We start from the raw sequence: 19268 nt of genomic DNA on the forward strand, positions 1-19268 counted from the left end.
GGGATGAACAGCTAAGTGAATGTTAGAGTCAATTCCTATTTCATGGAAAACCTATGAGCACCTCCTGACCCTACCTGCACTCAAGCCCACTCCTCCTGACCTAGACCACTAGAAATCTGCATGCTTCTCCTTAACCCTCCTGAGCTCCTGGATCTTCTGGGGCAGGGTCTTGGTCCGGAACTTCAGCCTGGAGGCCTTCAGGGCCTGGCCCATGGCAGGATGGAAGTCCAGCTGCAGGTACTGCTCATTCTGGTCAAACATGGGCCAATGGAGCCAGTCCTCGCTGTTGGGGTTCCTGTGGACCCATCCTTCCAAGAGAGTGGTGAGGGTCATTTGGAGTCCTTGTGAGCCTGGACCAACTGCCTCATTAGGTCATGCCAGGTAGCCCAAAAAGTCAGGAGTAGAAAGGAAGTGGAAAATTTTTCTAATATAGGAAAACAAGGCCCTCCCCCTATTGTCTGTTCTACATGGCTGAGAGCCACCTCACAGAGGTGAGTGCTGGTGTTTCCATAAAACTGTGGTCTACCTTTGAAATCTCTGGGTCAAGAGAGAGTGACTTGAACCTACAAAGCACTCTCTGTGTGTGAGCGAGTTGTGGGATTTGAAGGAGAGCTTTTATGTAATTAAGGATCATGTGTGCCCATAAGGATGCCACGAAGGTATCACTAGGTGGACTCCACTCATGGGAGGCAGGGTTAGGTGAATTATCTTACCCATTCTGGACAAAGTTGGCCCAGTACTTCATCATCTTCCTGCTCAGTAGCTCTTCCTCCTCAGAAAAGTCAGCTGCACAGAGGACAACAGGATTCATGTCTTGGACAGTATTTCAGGTTGCCTACTTCTGCTTTCCACCCTCCATTCAACTGTAGTCTGGTCCTTCATCAAACCTGATCCTTTCCCTCTGCCCCATCCAGTAGAAAGCACTCCCCATGCACAACCTTCCATTCTTCATCCCAGCTTCTAGTTGAATACACCAGTGGTATTCCTTGACTAGAGGACATTTCTACCATCAGTCCTTGGGGATAATTTAGGGACATTGATAACTTCCAATAGTGCTCTCTGTACCCATGTCTGATGCCTTATTACAGGTGTGGACAGTGGTGGGAACACAGGCTGTCTGGGAAAAGGCTTGGATTCTAAACACCTACAGCTTTTTTTCTTTTCTTTTCTTTTCTTTTCTTCCTTCCTTTCTTCCTTCCTTCCTTCCTTCCTTCCTTCCTTCTTTCCTTCCTTCTTTCCTTCCCCTTTCTTTCTTTCTTTCTTTCTTTCTTTCTTTCTTTCTTTCTTTCTTTCTTTCTTTCTTTCTTTCTTTCTTTCTTTCTTTCTTTCTCTCTCTCTTTCTTTCTTTCTTCCTTCTTTCTGTCCCTTTTCTTTCTTTCTTTCTTTCTTTCTTTCTTTCTTTCTTTCTTTCTTTCTTTCTTTCTTTCTTTCTTTTTTTCTTTCCTTCCTTCCTTCCTTCCTTCCTTCCTTCCTTCCTTCCTTTCTTTCTTTCTTTCTTTCTTTCTTTCTTTCTTTCTTCCTTCCTTCCTTCCTTCCTTCCTTCCTTCCTTCCTTCTTTCTTTCTTTCTTTCTTTCTTTCTTTCTTTCTTTCTTTCTTCCTTTCTTCCTTTCTTCCTTTCTTCCTTTCTTTCTTTTTGGTCAGTTGTGGGGCTTGAATTCTGGGCCTGAGCACTGTCCCTGCAATCTTCAGCTCTAGGCTAGCGCTCTACTGCTAGAGCCACAGCACCACTTCCAGTTTTCTAATGGTTTATTAGAGATAAGAGTCTCACAGACTTTCCTGCCCTGGCTGGCTTTGAATCGCAATCCTCAGATCTCAGCCTCCTGAGTAGCTCGGATCATAGGTGTGAGCCACTGGCACCTGGCCTTTACTCTTCATTTTCTATCCAGAGCTACAAGAAGAGTCATTGGTTCAGAGTATTAGGACTGGGTTATTCACACTCTGTCCCCCTTTCACCATCAGAGATTATTCCCTCCTCCAATCCCCACCACACCATTCAGTCTGACCTTGATAATAGCCAGCATTTCCTCTTCACTCTTGGCCCACAGGCAGTGCACCAGGGCCTCTGAGTCCACTGCTCACAGGCACATAGGTTGGCCACCATCTGGAAAGCAACCAGGCACAGGCTTCCTCACCCTCTGAAGTAGCAAGAGAGGTTTTCCCAGATGCAGATTGATGCAACTTCCTCCAGATCTCTTAGGGTTTACTGTATAAATTGCTGCAGGTGTGAAATCATTCCTACTTTCATGATGCTCAGGGACTTTGTCTGGAGGTGACATCCCCCCTGCTTACATGGTTATGTCCACATAGGGGAATCTGGGTGTAGCCTTGCTGGCCACAGACCACACTCAGCCTGAGGCTGAGGGGTATGAATACTACCCCAATCCTTCAGCAATTACCAAGAAGTTCCCAAGTTATCTTTGTGGCTAATTTTGATCCCACCTAACCTAGTTGAACTAGAGCCTCTTTGGATGAGGATAGTATAGGGAGTCTGGACCGGGGCAGCTGAGGACACTCACTGAGGAGACTGGTTCAGAGGAGCTGGAGATGAGGTCTGGCAGCAGGGCCACCCCACTCCCCATGATGGCACCATGGAAAAGTCCTCAGGACATGGGGGACATGACATGTGAGGACACACTTGTGTCACCTGCAGACTGGCCAAAAATGGTTGAGGTTCCCTCCAAAGTAGGCGATATTCTGTTGGAGCCAGTGTAGGGAGGCCATGAGGTCCAGGTAGCCCCAGTTGCCAGTGGCATGCTGGTCTCCAGTGCTGAGAAGTGACAGAGTCAAAGGTCGCAGGGCTGTCCTGGCTCTGCTTGGCACTCGGTGCCCAGCTCAATCCCAGGCTCCCCTAAAGAAGCCTGGGACTCACACTGTATCCTCAGTTGCTGCCATCCTGGATCCATCATTCATGGAAGGAAGCCATACCTGTAACCAGTGCACTACCCTGGATCCACACCATCACCTGGGAAAGTCAAGATAGCTGTCATTGACTCTCATTCAGTTCCAATCCTACCTCTGTTTTCCATTACACTGTCCAGTTGGGAAGAACTCCCTTAGGACCTCCTGAAGTTGGCTCTGGTTGAGGGTCCAAAGTGAAATCATTATACTTTAGATCTACTCCAGATATCCAAGTGTGAATTAATGGCTCCAAGCCTGGAGTATTGGTGCCCTTACTATCTTTCCCATCTAAAGTGGAAATAAAAGGGGCAATTCACATATTGTCTCATTTTAATATGACTCAAATGGTTGACATTCACATTGGCACAATATATAATCCACAACTCGAGTGATCTCAAACTTCAACACTTGAGTTCCTCAGTACATCTTCTGGGTTCAAGTTGGTAGAGTGAGTTCTTGTTTGATGAAGGAACCAAGGCCTCTAACATCTGGGAGCAGTTAGGACTCTGCATCCCCCGGTACCAGTGATGACTGACCCTCCTTGGGTGAGTGGTATTTTTAACCTGATAATGAAACTTCTCATTAGGTTCCACACTGCCTCAGAAACCAGGCTGTTCTTGCCACTAATAAAGGTCTTGCGAAGAAATGGCCTCCCACCAAGGCCAGCCAAGTCTTGACACTCATAGGCAGATTAGAGCCCTCCTTAGCACTGGCAGAATAGATGTTGAAATAAAGGCAGTATTCAGACATAGGGAAGGGAGGTATAGTTAGCTTCACCATCTTCTGTGTATTCATTATATCAGAATTTTGTAGACACCTACTTACAATAGAAGACAATTATTCCAGTGTTTTTCTCTGACTTTGAGGCTAGATTTGTTCCCAGCCACTGGGAACCTCTGCTGCCTGGTGCCCTGTTTATACAGAATCTTCTCTCTTGTATCTTCCAACCACCAACCCAGGCTACCTGCCTGGGATGGGTGAGGCTCCCCATCTCAAGCTAGAATGGAGCTCTGACCTCCACAAAGCACTTTGGATTTCTCTCTCCCTTAGCGTTGGAAATCTTGACTCATAGAGTCTTCTAGAAGTGTTGGCTGCAAGAATTAACATTTACACCTCCTCTCTGTGCCAGTTGCAACCTGGTCAGTGTTTCTGCCACCACACTAGAGTAGTGTGAATGAATGATGGTCAGGTACACATAGCGGAATGGAACATTGCTGAAATCCAAATCAAGACCCCAAGAGAACCACCGCCTTATACTATGTCTCCAGTTGGAAGCACATACACTTTTCCTCAGCTAGTGGCATCTGAGGGATTGTGAAACTTGGCTTCTCCAAGGAGCTCCCACTGCTGCCCTCCTCAGGGATCTGTAGCATCTGCTGCCTGACCAGGAGTTCTGTCAGATCCATGCAGCCCGGGTGAACCCTTCCCAGAAATGCCTTTCTCGGTGGCAGAGAAAAATTGTCATGATCCAAGTGATGGCACAAATATGTCTGTGATTTGGCTCCTGGTGCTAACACTGCTCATATACAAAGCCAGAGCTGTGAGCCTGGCAAAGTTGCTCCACCCACTGAAGCACAGCAAATTCATTGTAAACATGGACATGAGACATTCCCAGTGGAGAAGGAAATGAATGAGGTTTACAGGGGAGAAACACTCAGTGTGGTCCAGGGTGCCCATCCCACCACAGAGATTCTCACCAAGCAAGAACCTTCATGGCTGGGTAGGAGGTGGCATTCCTCAGAGAACTCCAGAGGGGCAAACCACAGTGGTCTTACAGGTGGTTTGGCAAAGGGAATGCCCAGGAAGGTGTGGACTGTCATTCTGCTGTCCTTCACATGTACTAAGGCTGCCCCACATCTTCCTTGTGTGTGGTCCTGATGGGGCTGGCTGAGTCCTGGCCGGTGGATAGAGAGATGTGCATCAGAGTTGGGTGTGTTCCATCAGCTGCCACTCACACTCAGGCTCCTGTTGGCTCTATGCCATCCACATGGCTCAGCCTGGACAGATCCTCTGATCTGCAGGTTCAATGGCTTCATCTATTTTCTGCCGGCACGACTGTGCTACAACACCATTGTTTTCACTGACCTGACCCAGACCTTCCTACCAGGCAGGCTCCCTGAACTTCTTTGGGAGTTGATATCATCATTAAGCCCTATCAGCTTCCAGCTTAGGTGATGGGAGAATAAGCATCATTTCTAGTAACCTAATGGTTTTTTAAAGGCACCATCAGGACGCTGGGGATTGGATTGAACATTTCCAATCCTCATGGACTTACACTGGAGGTATCAAAATTGCCCAAAAGAAATAGGGCTGCAAGGTAAGAGTCACACAACTGTGATCAAATTGTGAAAACCTTGGCTGGCTTGTATTGGGAACCAAGGAGGGAAGAGGCCATTGGAAATCATCTTATGGTCCATATCAGCATGTTTGTACAATCATGGTAATTGTTTAAATGGATGCTTCATACATTGGGCTTTTTCCTCTACCTTAAAAAGAACCCTTTTGTGTGTGCCCACATTTGGTAGTCCCAAAACTCCTGCTCCTTCAGGTGTTTTGAGACATCCAGTCAGAGCCACAAGCTCTGGCTATTTTGTCATCAGTACCAATTCCACCTCCACTGGAACCTTCTCTCCCACATTATCACCTTCAAGTTGCTGAAAATCCAAATCTGAACTATTTGTTAAGAAAAGTAACTCTCCTGCCCCTAAGCACTCTCCAGGAGCAAGCTGTGAATCAGCAAGCTTCATGTCCCCTCCTATGGCTAAAGCCAAGATAGCAACCACAAACACACTATCGACAGCAATTTCCCAATATCGTTCCAAGTCCAAAGAGATACCACTGACCTCCATGTTGTCTATACAAGAGGTTTGGGCTACATAGGAGCTCTGACCCTGGACCTCACTGTGGGCACCAGCCACTTATTCTTCATAGTTGTTACAGGAGAGGACCAGCATTGCTCCCAGGTTCCTATTAGAGACCAGCTACCTGCATGTTGCTTCTAGCTCGTCATGAAATGGTATGAGGAAGCTGAACCATGCTGTGGCAAAAGTGACTCTTCAATTAGGAGATTTAAAACCCTGGGTCTTCTGGATAACAAGATTTGCACAGCGAACTATTCTTGTAATAAGCAGTTGTTACCTTGTAATCACTATTTCAGAATCACTAGTCAGATCCTGATCAAATGCAGATATGGGAGGGAATTTGGAAGGAGTGAGCCATGGGTGAGCTGAGGGGAACTCAGTGCAGATTAAATAGGAGAGGGTAGGTGAGTTCATCAGGGCCCATCCCAGCTTTCTCTGGGGTGAGGGGGATCAAAGTTTGCACATACATTTCTGGATTCTCTGGTTGCATGAGTTCCTGATAAGATCATGAGGACTGTATAGCAGGCACAGGGCATATCCTCTTTTGTCCTAGAAGCCAAGCCAAGCCTTTGCCTAGAGTTGATACGTAGGTGAAAGAAACGCAGTGGCATCTCAGTTCAACTTCCTGATGTGTTTCTGAGGCGGTATAGCTCTTCCAGAATCAGAAACCTTTGCAGTGGCTTTGGACCATGCCAAGATGCTTCTTTGGCAATGAGGGGACCCAATCAGTTTGAATGACAATTATGTTAGCAGGTTTAGTAGCAGTTACAACAACTGTAACAACCCACAAAGGAGGGAAAATGTTCAGAATCCCTGACTCTGTCTGGAACATGTCAGTGCACCCTAGTTGCTTTCATATGGGCCTCATTCCTCTGTGTCCTCAGGCATCTCTGACCCTCTCTGAGCTATATGATCAGCACCATGGGCATTGTGTAGCACAATTTTTCCACAATATCATTTGTAATCTTCACCTATCCCTTCTTCCCTCCCTCATCCAAGCGCTAACTCTGCTTTACACAATGTGGCAAATCTCACCCTGGTGCCCCACCAACTGGTGCCCTGCTGGAGTCTCACCCTGGATCTAGAGTGGGAGAAGCAGGAACCCATAGACCACTGCAATCAGCCAAGCAGGAAGTTGGTCCAACAGCATGGCTGTCTCACAGGACCATTTCTGTGTCTCTATGCAGCACATTTCAAACCACCAACAGGCACAATTCACCTAGATCTTGCCCAGCCTGGAGTATGGACCTGACAGGGAGTAGGCGGGGACATAGGAGAGGCTGGGCAAGGTTGGTCCTGCAAGAGAGGGGCACTGATGGAGCAGTGGTCACAGGAAGTCAGTGGTCAGCACTCTAGGTGTGAGACCTTCCCTTCTCCTACTTTCCTTTTGCCCTCCTCCAAAGGTACTGGGTGACTTCTGCAGCCCTTGAGATACTAGGAACTATCACTGAAGTGAAGGTTGTACTGGAGAAATTCAGGGCTGGTCTGCAGAGAAGCAGGCTTAGGATTCCACAGATGCACAATGCCCCCACCTCTTATGAGGTAAAAATGAGCACTTGAGCAGAGACAGGGAGGTATGACTGTGCTTGTTTTGAAATTCCTCCTTGTTCTCATTGTTCATAGATTACAGAATCCATGTTTAAAGTTCCCTCATCCCTCAGTGTCATAGTCTGAGGGTCTGTATGGACCCCTTCCTTTTTAGGAATGACTGACCCTTCGAACATACTTTTCACTGTGTCATTTCTAAGGTCCCATCCCCCTATTCACCGACCCCCAATCTGAGATCAAGGTCAGGCATTTTCACACCTGAAAAACATTTAAAGGGAACTTCAATGGTTGCAGCACTGCGAGGAAACAGGGCTCTCTGAGACTGTGGTAATTTGTGAGTGAGGTCAGTAATTGGGAGTTTGTGAAAGGTGCAGAATCCTGCTGGGATGCAGCAGGTGCCAGTTGCTGCAGCCCTGCCTGATTTCCCAGAGGAAGTGGAAGGCTCAACCTGACACGGACTTCACTGCCTCTAAGAACCAGGTTTCATTCTTCAATATGCTGAACAATACTGTTGAGAACCTACAGCCTGGCACTACTGGCTTTCCTTCTTGGTGCCATTCCTGGAGTGTTCATTTCCCTGGCATGACTTGACTAAAGACTCTCTGACCTCCATTCCAGCCACAAGGTCTGATGTGCACTCAAGGTCTCCAGTCTAAGGAACTGAGGCCCAAGACATGGTCCCAGACCCTTCTACCCAGACCTGAGCAGATGCTCTTGGTAGACTTTCACACACAGTTTGGAAAATAGACAAAGAGATAGATCACTAACAGCACAAGTTTATTGCAGAGTCTCTAGCCAAAGCTAAATGATTCACTCTTGCTTATAGGATAGGGTTTTTATACTGGGTTCATGTTAGTGTGATTTGGTAGGGTCTGATAAGGAAATACCTAATATAGTGCTCCTGCTCCTGAAATTGTTGGTGTTGGTGATATTGGTTTTGGTGGTGGTGGTGGTGGTGGTGGTGGTGGTGGTGGTGTGTGTGTGTGAGTGTCCTGGTACCAGGTCCTGAAGTCAGGGCTGAGAGCTATCCCTTAGCTTTTTCACTCAAAAATGGTGTTGCCCTCCACTGGAGCTGAAGCTCCATTGCCAGCTTTTTCCTGCTTAACAGGAGAGAAGAATCTCATGGACTTTCCTACCCAGGCTGGCTTCAAACTGCAAGCCTCACATCTCAGCCTCTTGAGAGTTAGGTTCAGGCCACCAGCACATGGCTCAACCCATACATTCTGGTGGAGGTTGATCAGACAGTAACTAATAGTGAGAAATAGATATTATGCAAACTGGGGCACAGCTGAAGAAGGGAGGAAATGAAGCAGGGGTGTTAGATCAAGGTGCTGGTTTGGTATCAGCCAAATGGGATACAGCCAGGGGAGAAAGTGAGGCTGGAGCGTGTGTAAACCCAGACACTGGTCTGGAACCACAGGATAAGGACTTTTGGCTACATAGACTCAATAGCTCTCTCTGACCTTCATTCTCCTAACCTAATCAGTACCTGGGCTGGGGAGCTGAGAGTCTAGGTCCTTGAAGTTCAGGGTTTAGCAACAAGTTCCTTTATTTTCCCTGAAGTTCACAATGCTTCTTCTTACTAGTGTGGCTATGGTACACCACTGCAAGGTCCCCATATGCACCGTCACTTCCTGCATCAGAGACACAAGCTGGGTGTCAGTGGCTCACACCTATAATTCTAGCTTCTCAGGAACCCTAGAACTGAGGATTTTGGTTCAAAGCCAGCCCAGGCAGGGAAGTCGATGATACTTGTATCTCCAATTAAACACTCAAAGACCCAGAAGAGAATCCAATAGAAATGAAAGTATGTGTCTGCATAAAGTTAGGTTTGAAAGTGTTCTAAACAACTTGATTAAAAATACAAAAGAGGACTGGGATGTAGTTCAGTGGCAAGGCACTGGCTGAGCAAGTACAACATCCTGGATTTGATGCTCATTACCAAAAAAAGGAAAATAAGTGAAGAGAGAAGAGAAGAAAAAACAGTGAAGAACATGTCACACACAGATATGAGGTCCCATTGAACTCCTGGATCTTCTGGGGCAGGGTCTTGGTCCAGAACTTCAGCCTGGAGGCCTTCAGGGCCTGGCCCACGGCAGGATGGATGTCCAGCTGTAGGTACTGCTCATTCTGGTCAAATTTGGGCCAATGGAGCAGGTCCTCGCTGTTGGGGTTCCTGTGGGCACACCCTCCCAGGAGTGGGGGGTTGAGGGTCATTCTGAGTCCTGTGAGCCTGGACCAATCACCTCATTAGAGTCATGCCAGGCAGCCCAAAAGATCAGGAGTGGAGGGCTGGGAAGGTGGCTCAGTGGTAGAGAGTTTGCCTTGCATGCATGAGGCCCTGGGTTCCATTCCTCAGCACCACATAAGCAAAAAGAAAAAAAGCCAGAAGTGGCACTGTAGCTCAAGTGGTAGAGCACTAGCCTTGAGCTGAAGAGCTGAGGGACAGCGCCCAGGCCCAGAGTTCAGGCCCCACGACCGGATCCCCCCCCCCCCCAAAAAAAGATCAGGAGTGGAGGGAATGAGGGAAACTTTTCTGGTATAGGAAAACCAAGACCTACCCTTAGTGTGTGTTCCTTATGGATCAGAGCCACCTCACAGAGGTGAGTGCTGATCTTTCCACAATGCTGTGGTCCACCTTTGAGATCTCTGGGGCAAGAGAGCATGACTTGACCCTCTGTGTGAGTGAGTGCTGGGGTTTGGAGGACTGTTATCACATAATTAAGGATGATGTGTCCCTATGAGGATACCACAAGGGAATCACTAGGTGGACTCCACTGGTGGGAGGCAGAGTTAGGTGTATTATCTTACCCATTCTGGGCAAAGTTGGCCCAGTACTTCATCATCCTCCTGCTCAGTAACTTCTCTTCCTCAGAAAAGCCAGCTGCAGAGAGGAGAACAAAGATCCATATCCTGGACAATTTCAGGGTGCCTACTCTGGCTTTACCCCCTACATTCAATTGTAGTCTGGTCCTCCATACCAGGCCTGATCTTTTTCCTCTGTCCCACCCAGGATCAGATACTCCCATTGCACAACCTTCCATTACTCATCCCAGCCTCTAGCTGAATACACCAGTGTGTGTTCCTGGTCTAGAGGTCATTTCTACCCCCAGTCCTTGGGAATAATTTATTGACAATCATAACTTCCAATCATGCACTCTGTACCCATGTCTGACACCTTATTGTAGATGTGGACAGGTGTTGGGAGCACAGGCTGCTTGGGGAAAGGCTAGGATTCTAAAAACCTGCAGCTTTTAGAATAGTAAGGTTTTGGACACTTGATTGTGTCCTCTCTCTTAGCCTTTTAGTGTGGCCAACTGTAGCTAATAGAAATGAAGACTCACGGCTGCTGCCATAGGAGGAAGACCCGAAAACAAAGTCAACCTCATCACCATGGTCGGCCCTCACATACGGTGGCCTGAGGTTCACGGTCAAGTTCTTACGATGTTGGAACTCATAGAAGTAGACGCTGGCATGGAAACCTGGATGTGGAGACAAATTAGGACATGGTGACCCCTCAACTAGAGTTGTCCTTCCTCACCTTAGGTGATAAGATAGCTAGGGTGAAGCTGCCTGGAATCTGGAGTGTGAAGTGAGAAGCCTCAGGCAGGAGGAGGCCTTGCAAAGACCAAAGTTGCTCATCACAGTCAGTGCTCCATTCTCTGATTTCTAGGATGAGCTTTGAGGTCAAGAATTGCATGCTACTCCTGTTCTCCTAGTGATCCCAATGGGAAAAACTTTGGTTAAATCATGGCTTGGATTTCCTGTGTAGTCTTAGACTAGTTACTGATTAAGTTTTCTCTTCTGTAGAGTGCCAGTGATGCCTGTGTCTTAGAGTAGCCATGAGAATTTGATGACTGGTGGGACATCAAGTGCCTGGCCCTGGAGCCTTGAGACAGAGAAGGTAGGGATTTGGACAGAGGTCACCTGGGATGCACAGCTCTGAGCTGCCCGCAGTGCCGTCAGGCCTCAGCTAAAGATGTACTCACTATGAAAATGCGCTACGTGCAGTGCAGGCATCACGAACATGAAGTCCCCCATCATGTCTTGGAACTGGGCTTGGAGGGTCTGGGGGTCCTCGGTGTTCCCCATATACTCTTCCATCAGCAGGTGAGCACACTCAGCAGGCAAGTTCTGTGCCAAGAGGATCAGAGAGAGTCAGGCTAGGCAGACAGTTCAATGACAGGGAGGAGGCAGCCTCTGGGTGGAGAGATGGGGACTCTGTGGGAGATTAGTATAAGAGGGAAGAGCCAAGCTCTGGTGTAACCCTGCCACAAACACATATCCTATATTCCTGAAAATTAGTGTATGAGCAAATATCTTGGGGATCCCCATCCATTGAGGCAGGTGTCTAGATCCTTACCATGAGTCCTACCATGTTCTGCATGACAGATGGCAAGGTACTTCTATTTATTCCCTTTATCATGTCAAGAAATCCCAAGACCTGAGTGGTGGGGAGACAGTTTAAGTTGGAAATGCGTGGTCACGAAGATATCATGCCAGGTCCACCATGCACCCCCTAACACTCACACACATAGCAGATGAGCTCACCAGAAAAATCATGAGTTAGAACTAAGGCTCACCATGGGGAGGAGGAAGCCAAACTCATCAGTGTTGACTCCAATGATGCTAGGGACTGGATGGAAGTCAGCAGATGCCAGCAGCTCCTTGGGGTGCCTGGGTAGGAAGACCCCATCCACCACTGCAGGGATTTCCTTGAAGGTCTGAGGAGGCATCAGTGATAAGGAAGTGAGATCACATACCACATATTTTCTATTGTACTCATGTTACTTCCACCCTATCCTAATTCTTCCCAGTATTCTCTCCTACACATATACCAAAAGATCCAACACTTGAGTTAGCCTCCCTTTGTTTTTGTTTGTATCCAGGGCTGCAAACCAGAGTCATTGCTTCAGAGTATTAAGACTGGGTGATTCGCACCCTATCTCCCTTTTTCCCTCAGGGATCAGTTTCCCATGCTGAAACCTCACCACCTCATTCAGCCGACCTTGGTAATAGCCAGCATTTCCTCTTCACTCTTGGTCCGCAGGCAGCGTACCAAGGCCTCTGAGTCCACCTTCTCACAAGCAGACAGGTTGGCCACCATCTGGAAAGCAACCAGGAAGGGGCTGCCTCACCCTTTGAAGTAGCAAGAGAGGTTTTCCCAGACCCAGATTGATGCAAGTTCCTCCAGATCTCTTAGGGTAGAGTGTGTGGATTACTGTAGGTATGAAATTTATTCCCACATTCTTGATGCTCAGGGGCCTTGGCTAGAGAGATCTTCCCCCCAGCTCAAAGGTGTGGATCCTACCTCTGAGCCCTCACCAATTCCCAAGAAGTTCCCAACTTACTGCATGGTCCTTTTTGTACCAAGCAAGCAAAGGGAAGCAGGGGCTCTTCGGGTGAGGGGAAAAACAGGGAATCTGGACCAGGGCAGCCGAGGGCACTCACCGAGGAGACTGGTTCAGAGGAGCTGGAGATGAGGGCTGGTGCCAGGGCCACCCCACTCTCCATGATGGCACCATGGAAGAGTCCTTGGGACATGGGGGACACGACATGTGAGGACACACTTGTGCCACCTGCAGACTCGCCAAAAAGGGTGACACGGTCGGGGTTGCCTCCAAAGTGGGCGATATTCTGTTGGACCCAGCGTAGGGCGGCCACTTGGTCCAGGTAGCCCCAGTTGCCAGTGGCATGCTGGTCTCCAGTGCTGAGAATTGGCAGAGACAAGGGTCACAGGGCTGTCGCAGCTGTGTTTGGCACTCATTGGCCAGCTCAATCCCAGGCTCACCTGAAGAAGCCTAGAACTCCTAGGCGGTACTGGATAGTGACCACCACCACATTCTCAATGGCTGCCAGCATGGATCCATCATTCGTGGAAGCCATTCCTGAAACCAGTGCACCACCATGGATCCACACCATCACCTGGGAAGGTCAAGGCATCTGTCATCAATTCTCATTCAGCCACAATCCTACCTCTGGTGTCCATAACACTGTCCATGGGTTTGGCTGTGTGCCATTTGCCAACATGTCAAGAACTCCCTCAGGATCTTCTGAACTTGGCCTTGGGTGAGGGTCCCACGTTCAATCACTATACTTGAGATCCATTCCAGAAATTGAAGTCTGAATTCATGACTCCAAAACTACAGTATTGTTGCCTTAACTCTTTTGCCCATCTACAGTGGAAAGAAAAGGTGCATTTTCCTCAGTCTCACTTTCATATGAGTCAAATGGATCACATACTAGCATTGGCATGATACATAACCCACAACTGGGTGATCTCAAAGTAAAGCACTTGGGCTTCTCAGTAAATATTCTGGGCTCAAGTTGCTAGAGTGAGTTCTTGTTTGATTAAAGAGCTCAGGCCTCTAACATCTGGGAACAGTTAGGATTTTACATCCCCTACCATTGGTGAGTCACCCTTCCTGGCAAGTGGTGTTTGGAACCTAATAATGAAACTTCTCATTGGTTCCACACTGCCTCAGATCTAGTCTTGCCACTACTAAGAGTCTTACAGAAGAAATGTCCTCCCACAAAGTACAACCAAGTCCTGACACTCACAGGCAGGTTAGAGCCCTCCTGGGCACTGGCAGGTGAATAGATGTTGAGATAAAGGCAGTCTTCAGACATTGAGATTGGAGGTCTGGTTAGCTTCACCATCTTCAGTGAATTCATAGGAAGAGCCTTTTGCAGACACCTGTTTCAAAGAGTAGACAATTATCCCAGGGCTTGTCTCATGGCCAAAGATCTGACCTTGAGGCTAGATTTGTTTTCAGTCACTGTAAATCTCTGCTGCACTGGTGCCCTGTTTATACAGAATCTTCTCTCATGACTCTCCCAAACAAGACGCAGGCCACATGACTTGGGATGGGTGAGGCTCTCCATCTCAAGCTAGGTGCAGGTCTGATCTCCAGGAAACCTTCATGTTGTTGTGGGCCTTGGATATCTCCCCTCCTAAGGCTTGTACATCTTGACTCATAGCATCTTCTAGAAGCATTGGCTGCAAGTATTGACATTTACACCATTTCTCTGTGCCAATTAAAGACCAGCCAGGGTTGCTACCACAACACCAATGTAGTATGAATGAATGAAGCTCAGTTACCCCTAGGGTAGTGGGACATTGCTGAAATCCAAATCAAGGACCCCAGGAAAACACACTCCTTTCACCACACATCCAGTTGGAAGCACATAGACATTTCTTTAACCAGTGCCACCTGGCTCTTTGGGTAGGCACAGTGACTGTGGAGCTGGGCTTCTCCAAGGAGCCCCCATGCTGCCCTCCTCAGGGATCTGTAGCATCTACTGCTGGACCAGGAGCTCTGTCAGGTCCATACAACCCAGGTGAACCTTTCCCAGGGAAGCCTCCCCTGGTGGCAGAGAACAATTGGCATGATCCAAGTCATGGCACAAGTATATCTCTGTGCTTTGGCACATGGTGCCTAACACTGTTCATACACAAAGCCAGAGCCATGAGCCTGGCAAAGTTGCTCCACCCACTAAATGGGAAATGCTGCAATGCAAAGAATGTGGAGTGTGAGGTTTACATGGGAGAAACACTGAGTCTGGTCCAGGGTGCCCATCCCACCACAGAGATTCTCACCCCACGAGAACTTACATGGCTGGGTAGGAGGTGACATCCCTCACACCACTCCAAGGTTCAGGGGGCTCTGGAGGGGCAAACCGCAGTGGTCCTACAGGTGGCTTGGCAAAGGGAATTCCCAGAAAGATGTGGACTCCCACATTGGTGTCATTCACATGGACAAGGCTGCCCTGCACCTGCCCGGTGTGTGTGGTTCTGATGGGGCTGGCTGGCTCCTGGCCTGTGAGTGGAAAGATGTACATGAAAGTTGGGTGTGCCCCATCAGCAGACACTCACATTGTGGCTCTTGTTGGCTCTATGCCACCCACAGTTTAGCCTGGCAAGGTCCTCTGATCTGCAGGTTCAATGCCTTCACATACATTCTGCCTGCATGACTGTGCTCCAACACCACTGTTTTCACTGACCTGACCCAGACCTTCCTACCAGTCAGGATCCCTGAGGTTCTCAGGGACTTGATGTCACCATTAAGCCCTACCAGCTTCCAGCTTGTGTCTTAAGTGATGGGAGAATAAGCTCTAGTAAGCCAACATTTTTAACAAGGCACCATGAGGAAGCTGAGGACTAGACTGAACATTTTCAATCCTCAGGGAACTCACACTGGAGGTATCTAAAATGCTAAGATGAGATAAGGGCCCTAAGGAGAGAGGAACATAGCTCTGATCAGATCATGAAAACCCTTGCCAGCTTTTGTTGGGGTTCAAGAATGGAGAAGGTCATTGGAAATTATCTCATGTTCACATCAAACTGGCTTGTACAATCATAATAACTGTTCAGGTGAATGCTGCATACATTAGGTTTATTTCCACTACCTTAATACAGAGATTGCTTTCATTTGTGCTCATAGTAGGTAGCCCCAAAACTCCTGCTCCTTTACGTGTTTTTAGACATCTAGTCAGGGCCACAATCCCTGGCTATATTTTAATCAGTACAAATTCCACCTCTATGAGAACACTCTCTCCCCCATTATCATCTTCAGTTTGCAGAAATTCACGAATCTGACCTGTTCCTATAAGAAAAATAACTCTCCTGCCCCTAACCACTATCTTGGAGCTAGTTGTGAATCAGCCAGTTTCATGTAGCCTGGTATGACTGAATCAAGATAGCAACTACAAATAGACACCACAGACAGCAATTTCCCAACATCTTTGCAAGTCTAAAGACATACCACTGACCTCCATGTTGTCTTCGCTAGAGGTTTTGGCTACATGGGAACTCTGACCCTGGAACTCACTGTGGCCACCATACTTCATAGTTGTTACACTAGAGGATAAACATTGCTCATAGGTTCCTGTTAGAGACCAGCCACATAGATGTTGCTTCAAGCCTCTCATGAAATATTATGAAGAAGCTGAGTCATGCAGTATCAAAAAGTGACCCTTGAATTAGGAGATTAAAACCCTGGGACTTCTGGATACATTGATTTACACAATCAGCTCCTCCTGATAGTAACAGGAATCACTTGGAATCACTATTTCATAATCAATACTCAGAGCCTGATAAAGAGCAGGTAATGGAGGGAATCTGGTTGGAGTGGGCCATGGGTGAGGTAAGGGGAACGAATTAGGGGAGAGAGAGTAGGGGAGTTCATCAGGGCCCACCCTAGCACGCTCTGGGGTGAGGGGGATCAAAGGTTGCACATACATTTCTGGATATAATTTTCTGGTGGCCTGAGCTCCTGATAAGGGCCTGAGGACTTTGTGGTAGGCACAGGGTACATACCCTTTACCCAAGGATCCAACAAACTTTTGCCCAGATTTGAAACCTAGGTGAAAGAAACTCAGTGGCATCTCAATTCAAATTCATGATACATTTCTAGGGAGGTATAGCTCTTCCAGAACCAGAAACTGTTGCAGGGGAATATTGCACAATCCCAAGATGCTTTTCTGGTGATGATGTAGACCCAGTCAGGAATAGAGGATAGTGTGAATGACAATTACATGAGCAAATGCAGGAGTGATTACAGCTACTGCTGCCACAACACATACAGGAGGGAAATGTCTAGAATTCCTGACTCTGCCTGGCACATTTCAGTGCACCTCAGACTCCTTCATTTGGGTTTCACTCCTCTGTGTCCTCAGGCATCAATGACCCTCTCTGAGTTCTATGATCACCACTGTGGGCATTTTATGGATACTTATGGAGCACAATTTTCCCATACTATCATCTGTTATGTCCACCTGCCCCTCCATCCCTCCTTTCTCCAAGCTAAAACTCTGTTCTGTACAATGTGGAAGATCTCACTCTGGGTCCTATTACCCTCCACTCCGCACCCAGAACCATCCCCTGCAGGAGTCTCACCCTTAATCCAAAGTGGGAGAAGTAGGAATCCACAGACCACTGCAGTCAGACAAGCAGGAAGTTGGTGGAGTAGCATGGCTGCCTCACAAGACCTTTTCTGGCCCTCCAGACAGCACACTGCAACTGAACAACAGGTACAGTTCAAGTAGACCTTGCCCAGCCAGGAGTTTGGACCTGACACAGAGTAGGCAGGGACATTTAGAAGCTGGGCAAGGTTGTTCCCTGCAAGAGAATGTTGTCACTGATGGGGCAGTGGTCACAGGAAGTCAGGGCCTCATGCATGCAAGGCAAGTGCTCTGCCACTGAGCCACCTTCCCAGCCCAATTCTTTGAATTACAGATGTCATGCTTTTAGTCCCATAAAAGCTTTGCTACAGATAATACTCACTCTTGATTATTTCCTTAGATGGTTTGATTTGCTCACTCCTGACAGCTCCCCTATATGGAAGCTTTGCTTGCCACTGAGTAATTTCTTATATGGTTTGCTTGGGTCTCCATGCCAAACATGTGGTTTTTGTCTTTAAAAACTTTGTGCAATCTACATTCTGGGCTGCAGATCTTTGAGACAGGAGTCCACCTGTAGTTGCCAGCTTTCTAATAAGATTCCCAGTTGGGCCTCTCATGATGTGGTTTCTCTGTTTCTCCTGGTTGAATTCCTGTATAAAATTAGTTCAAGTTCCGGGTCTGGTGCCAGCCAAATGGGTTACTGCTGGATGAGGGGAGAAAGTGATGCTGCAGTGTTGGTAAATCAAGACACTCGTCTGGAAACTCAGAAAAAGGATATTTGGCTACTCAGATTCAATAGCTCTCTCTGACCTTCATTCTCCTAATCTAAATAGCACCTGAGCTGAGGGGGCTGAGAGTTTAGCTCCTTGAAGTTCAGGGTCTAGGATCAAATTCCTTTATTTTGACTGAAAATCACAATGCTTCTTCATAGTACTGTGGCTGTGGTGCACCACTGCAAGGTTGAAGGTCCGGATGGGTCCTTCCACTTCCTGCATCACCATTCAGAGACCATGACATCTACAATAACCATGCTAAAAACATGGAATGAAAGGTTCTTAGATGCATTTCTGTATGTTTGAGGAGGCTGATGAAAACTTACATATACCTAATGATCTGGAAAAAGATGGGGAGACAGAGCCAGGATATGTGTGTGTGTGTGTGTGTGTGTGTGTGTGTGTGGAGAGAAAGAGAGAGAGAGAAAGAGAGAGAAAATGTGAGAGAGACATACAGAGAGACAGAGAGACAGAGAAAGAGACACAGAGAGAAAGACACAGAGAGGCAGAGCGAGAGAAAGAGAGAATGTAGTGAGAATCATAGAATACTGGCACAATGCGTTGTTAAATAGGGAATATATTGAGTGTATGTGTGCTGTGAAATAATATGAAATATTAAGCTGTGAAATTAGGAGTCAAAACTATGAAATATAGAGATAAGTACACATCTAGGGAGCCAAAGACTTTACCAAGGGGACCAGCTGAAGCAGAACCTGCAGAGATAACTAGACAAGTCCAGAAGTGAAGCCATCACCAAGGCAACCAGCCGGTAGCAATAACCAGAAAGGACAGAAGTGAAGAAGCCCAGCCTAAAACATATAAAAACCCAGGAAAGCGAAGACCAAGTGAGACGTCCTCCCTGAGCCAATCGACTCCACATCAGACTGACCCTCCACTGGAGCACCAAGGCAAGGTGGCCACTACTCCCTCCAGCTATCCAGAGCAGCCTGGAGGACACTCTCAATGGACACCCCTCAACCTCTGGACCAAGTGACGTGCCTTGTGAGTTCTCCACATGTGGGACATGCTTACTAGAATTAGGTATAAGAGTTAGTTATTGGTGTGGATTCATACTGGAATATTGGAAGTGTTTGGATAAAGTGAGTGAAACTTATTAGTCTAAGCATGATGCTACATGTGTGCTCTGCAGAGAGAAAGAGGCAGGCAAACACAGACACAGACACAGACACAGAGAGACAAGCAAAGAGAGAGAGAAAGAATCAGATACATAAACCAGGTACCAATGGCCCACAACTGCAATCTTAACTTCTCAGCTAACATCTG

At 47.5% G+C, this 19268-nt stretch overlaps 1 protein-coding gene and 1 pseudogene across 1 annotated transcript; both read right to left on the reverse strand.

The window, feature by feature from the left end:
- Positions 1–108: 108 nt before the first annotated feature.
- Positions 109–5748, reverse strand: LOC138815342 (pyrethroid hydrolase Ces2a-like; annotated as a pseudogene).
- Positions 5749–8935: 3187 nt separating this feature from the next.
- LOC138815343 (pyrethroid hydrolase Ces2e-like) lies at positions 8936–17282 on the reverse strand. The gene is made up of 13 exons (XM_070004677.1): positions 17207–17282; positions 14924–15128; positions 13870–14005; positions 13100–13233; positions 12760–13018; positions 12317–12415; positions 11892–12032; positions 11672–11752; positions 11298–11442; positions 10653–10790; positions 10120–10192; positions 9314–9484; positions 8936–8942 (listed from the first exon to the last, which is right to left on the reverse strand). Exons 1-13 carry the CDS (start codon positions 17280–17282, stop codon positions 8936–8938), a joined length of 1665 nt encoding a protein of 554 aa, XP_069860778.1.
- Positions 17283–19268: the final 1986 nt, after the last annotated feature.

The sequence above is a fragment of the Dipodomys merriami genome, unplaced genomic scaffold (genome assembly GCF_024711535.1).
Source record: "Dipodomys merriami isolate MVZ:Mamm:240054 unplaced genomic scaffold, mDipMer1.0.p SCAF_64, whole genome shotgun sequence".
NCBI classification, from domain to species: Eukaryota; Metazoa; Chordata; class Mammalia; order Rodentia; family Heteromyidae; genus Dipodomys; species Dipodomys merriami.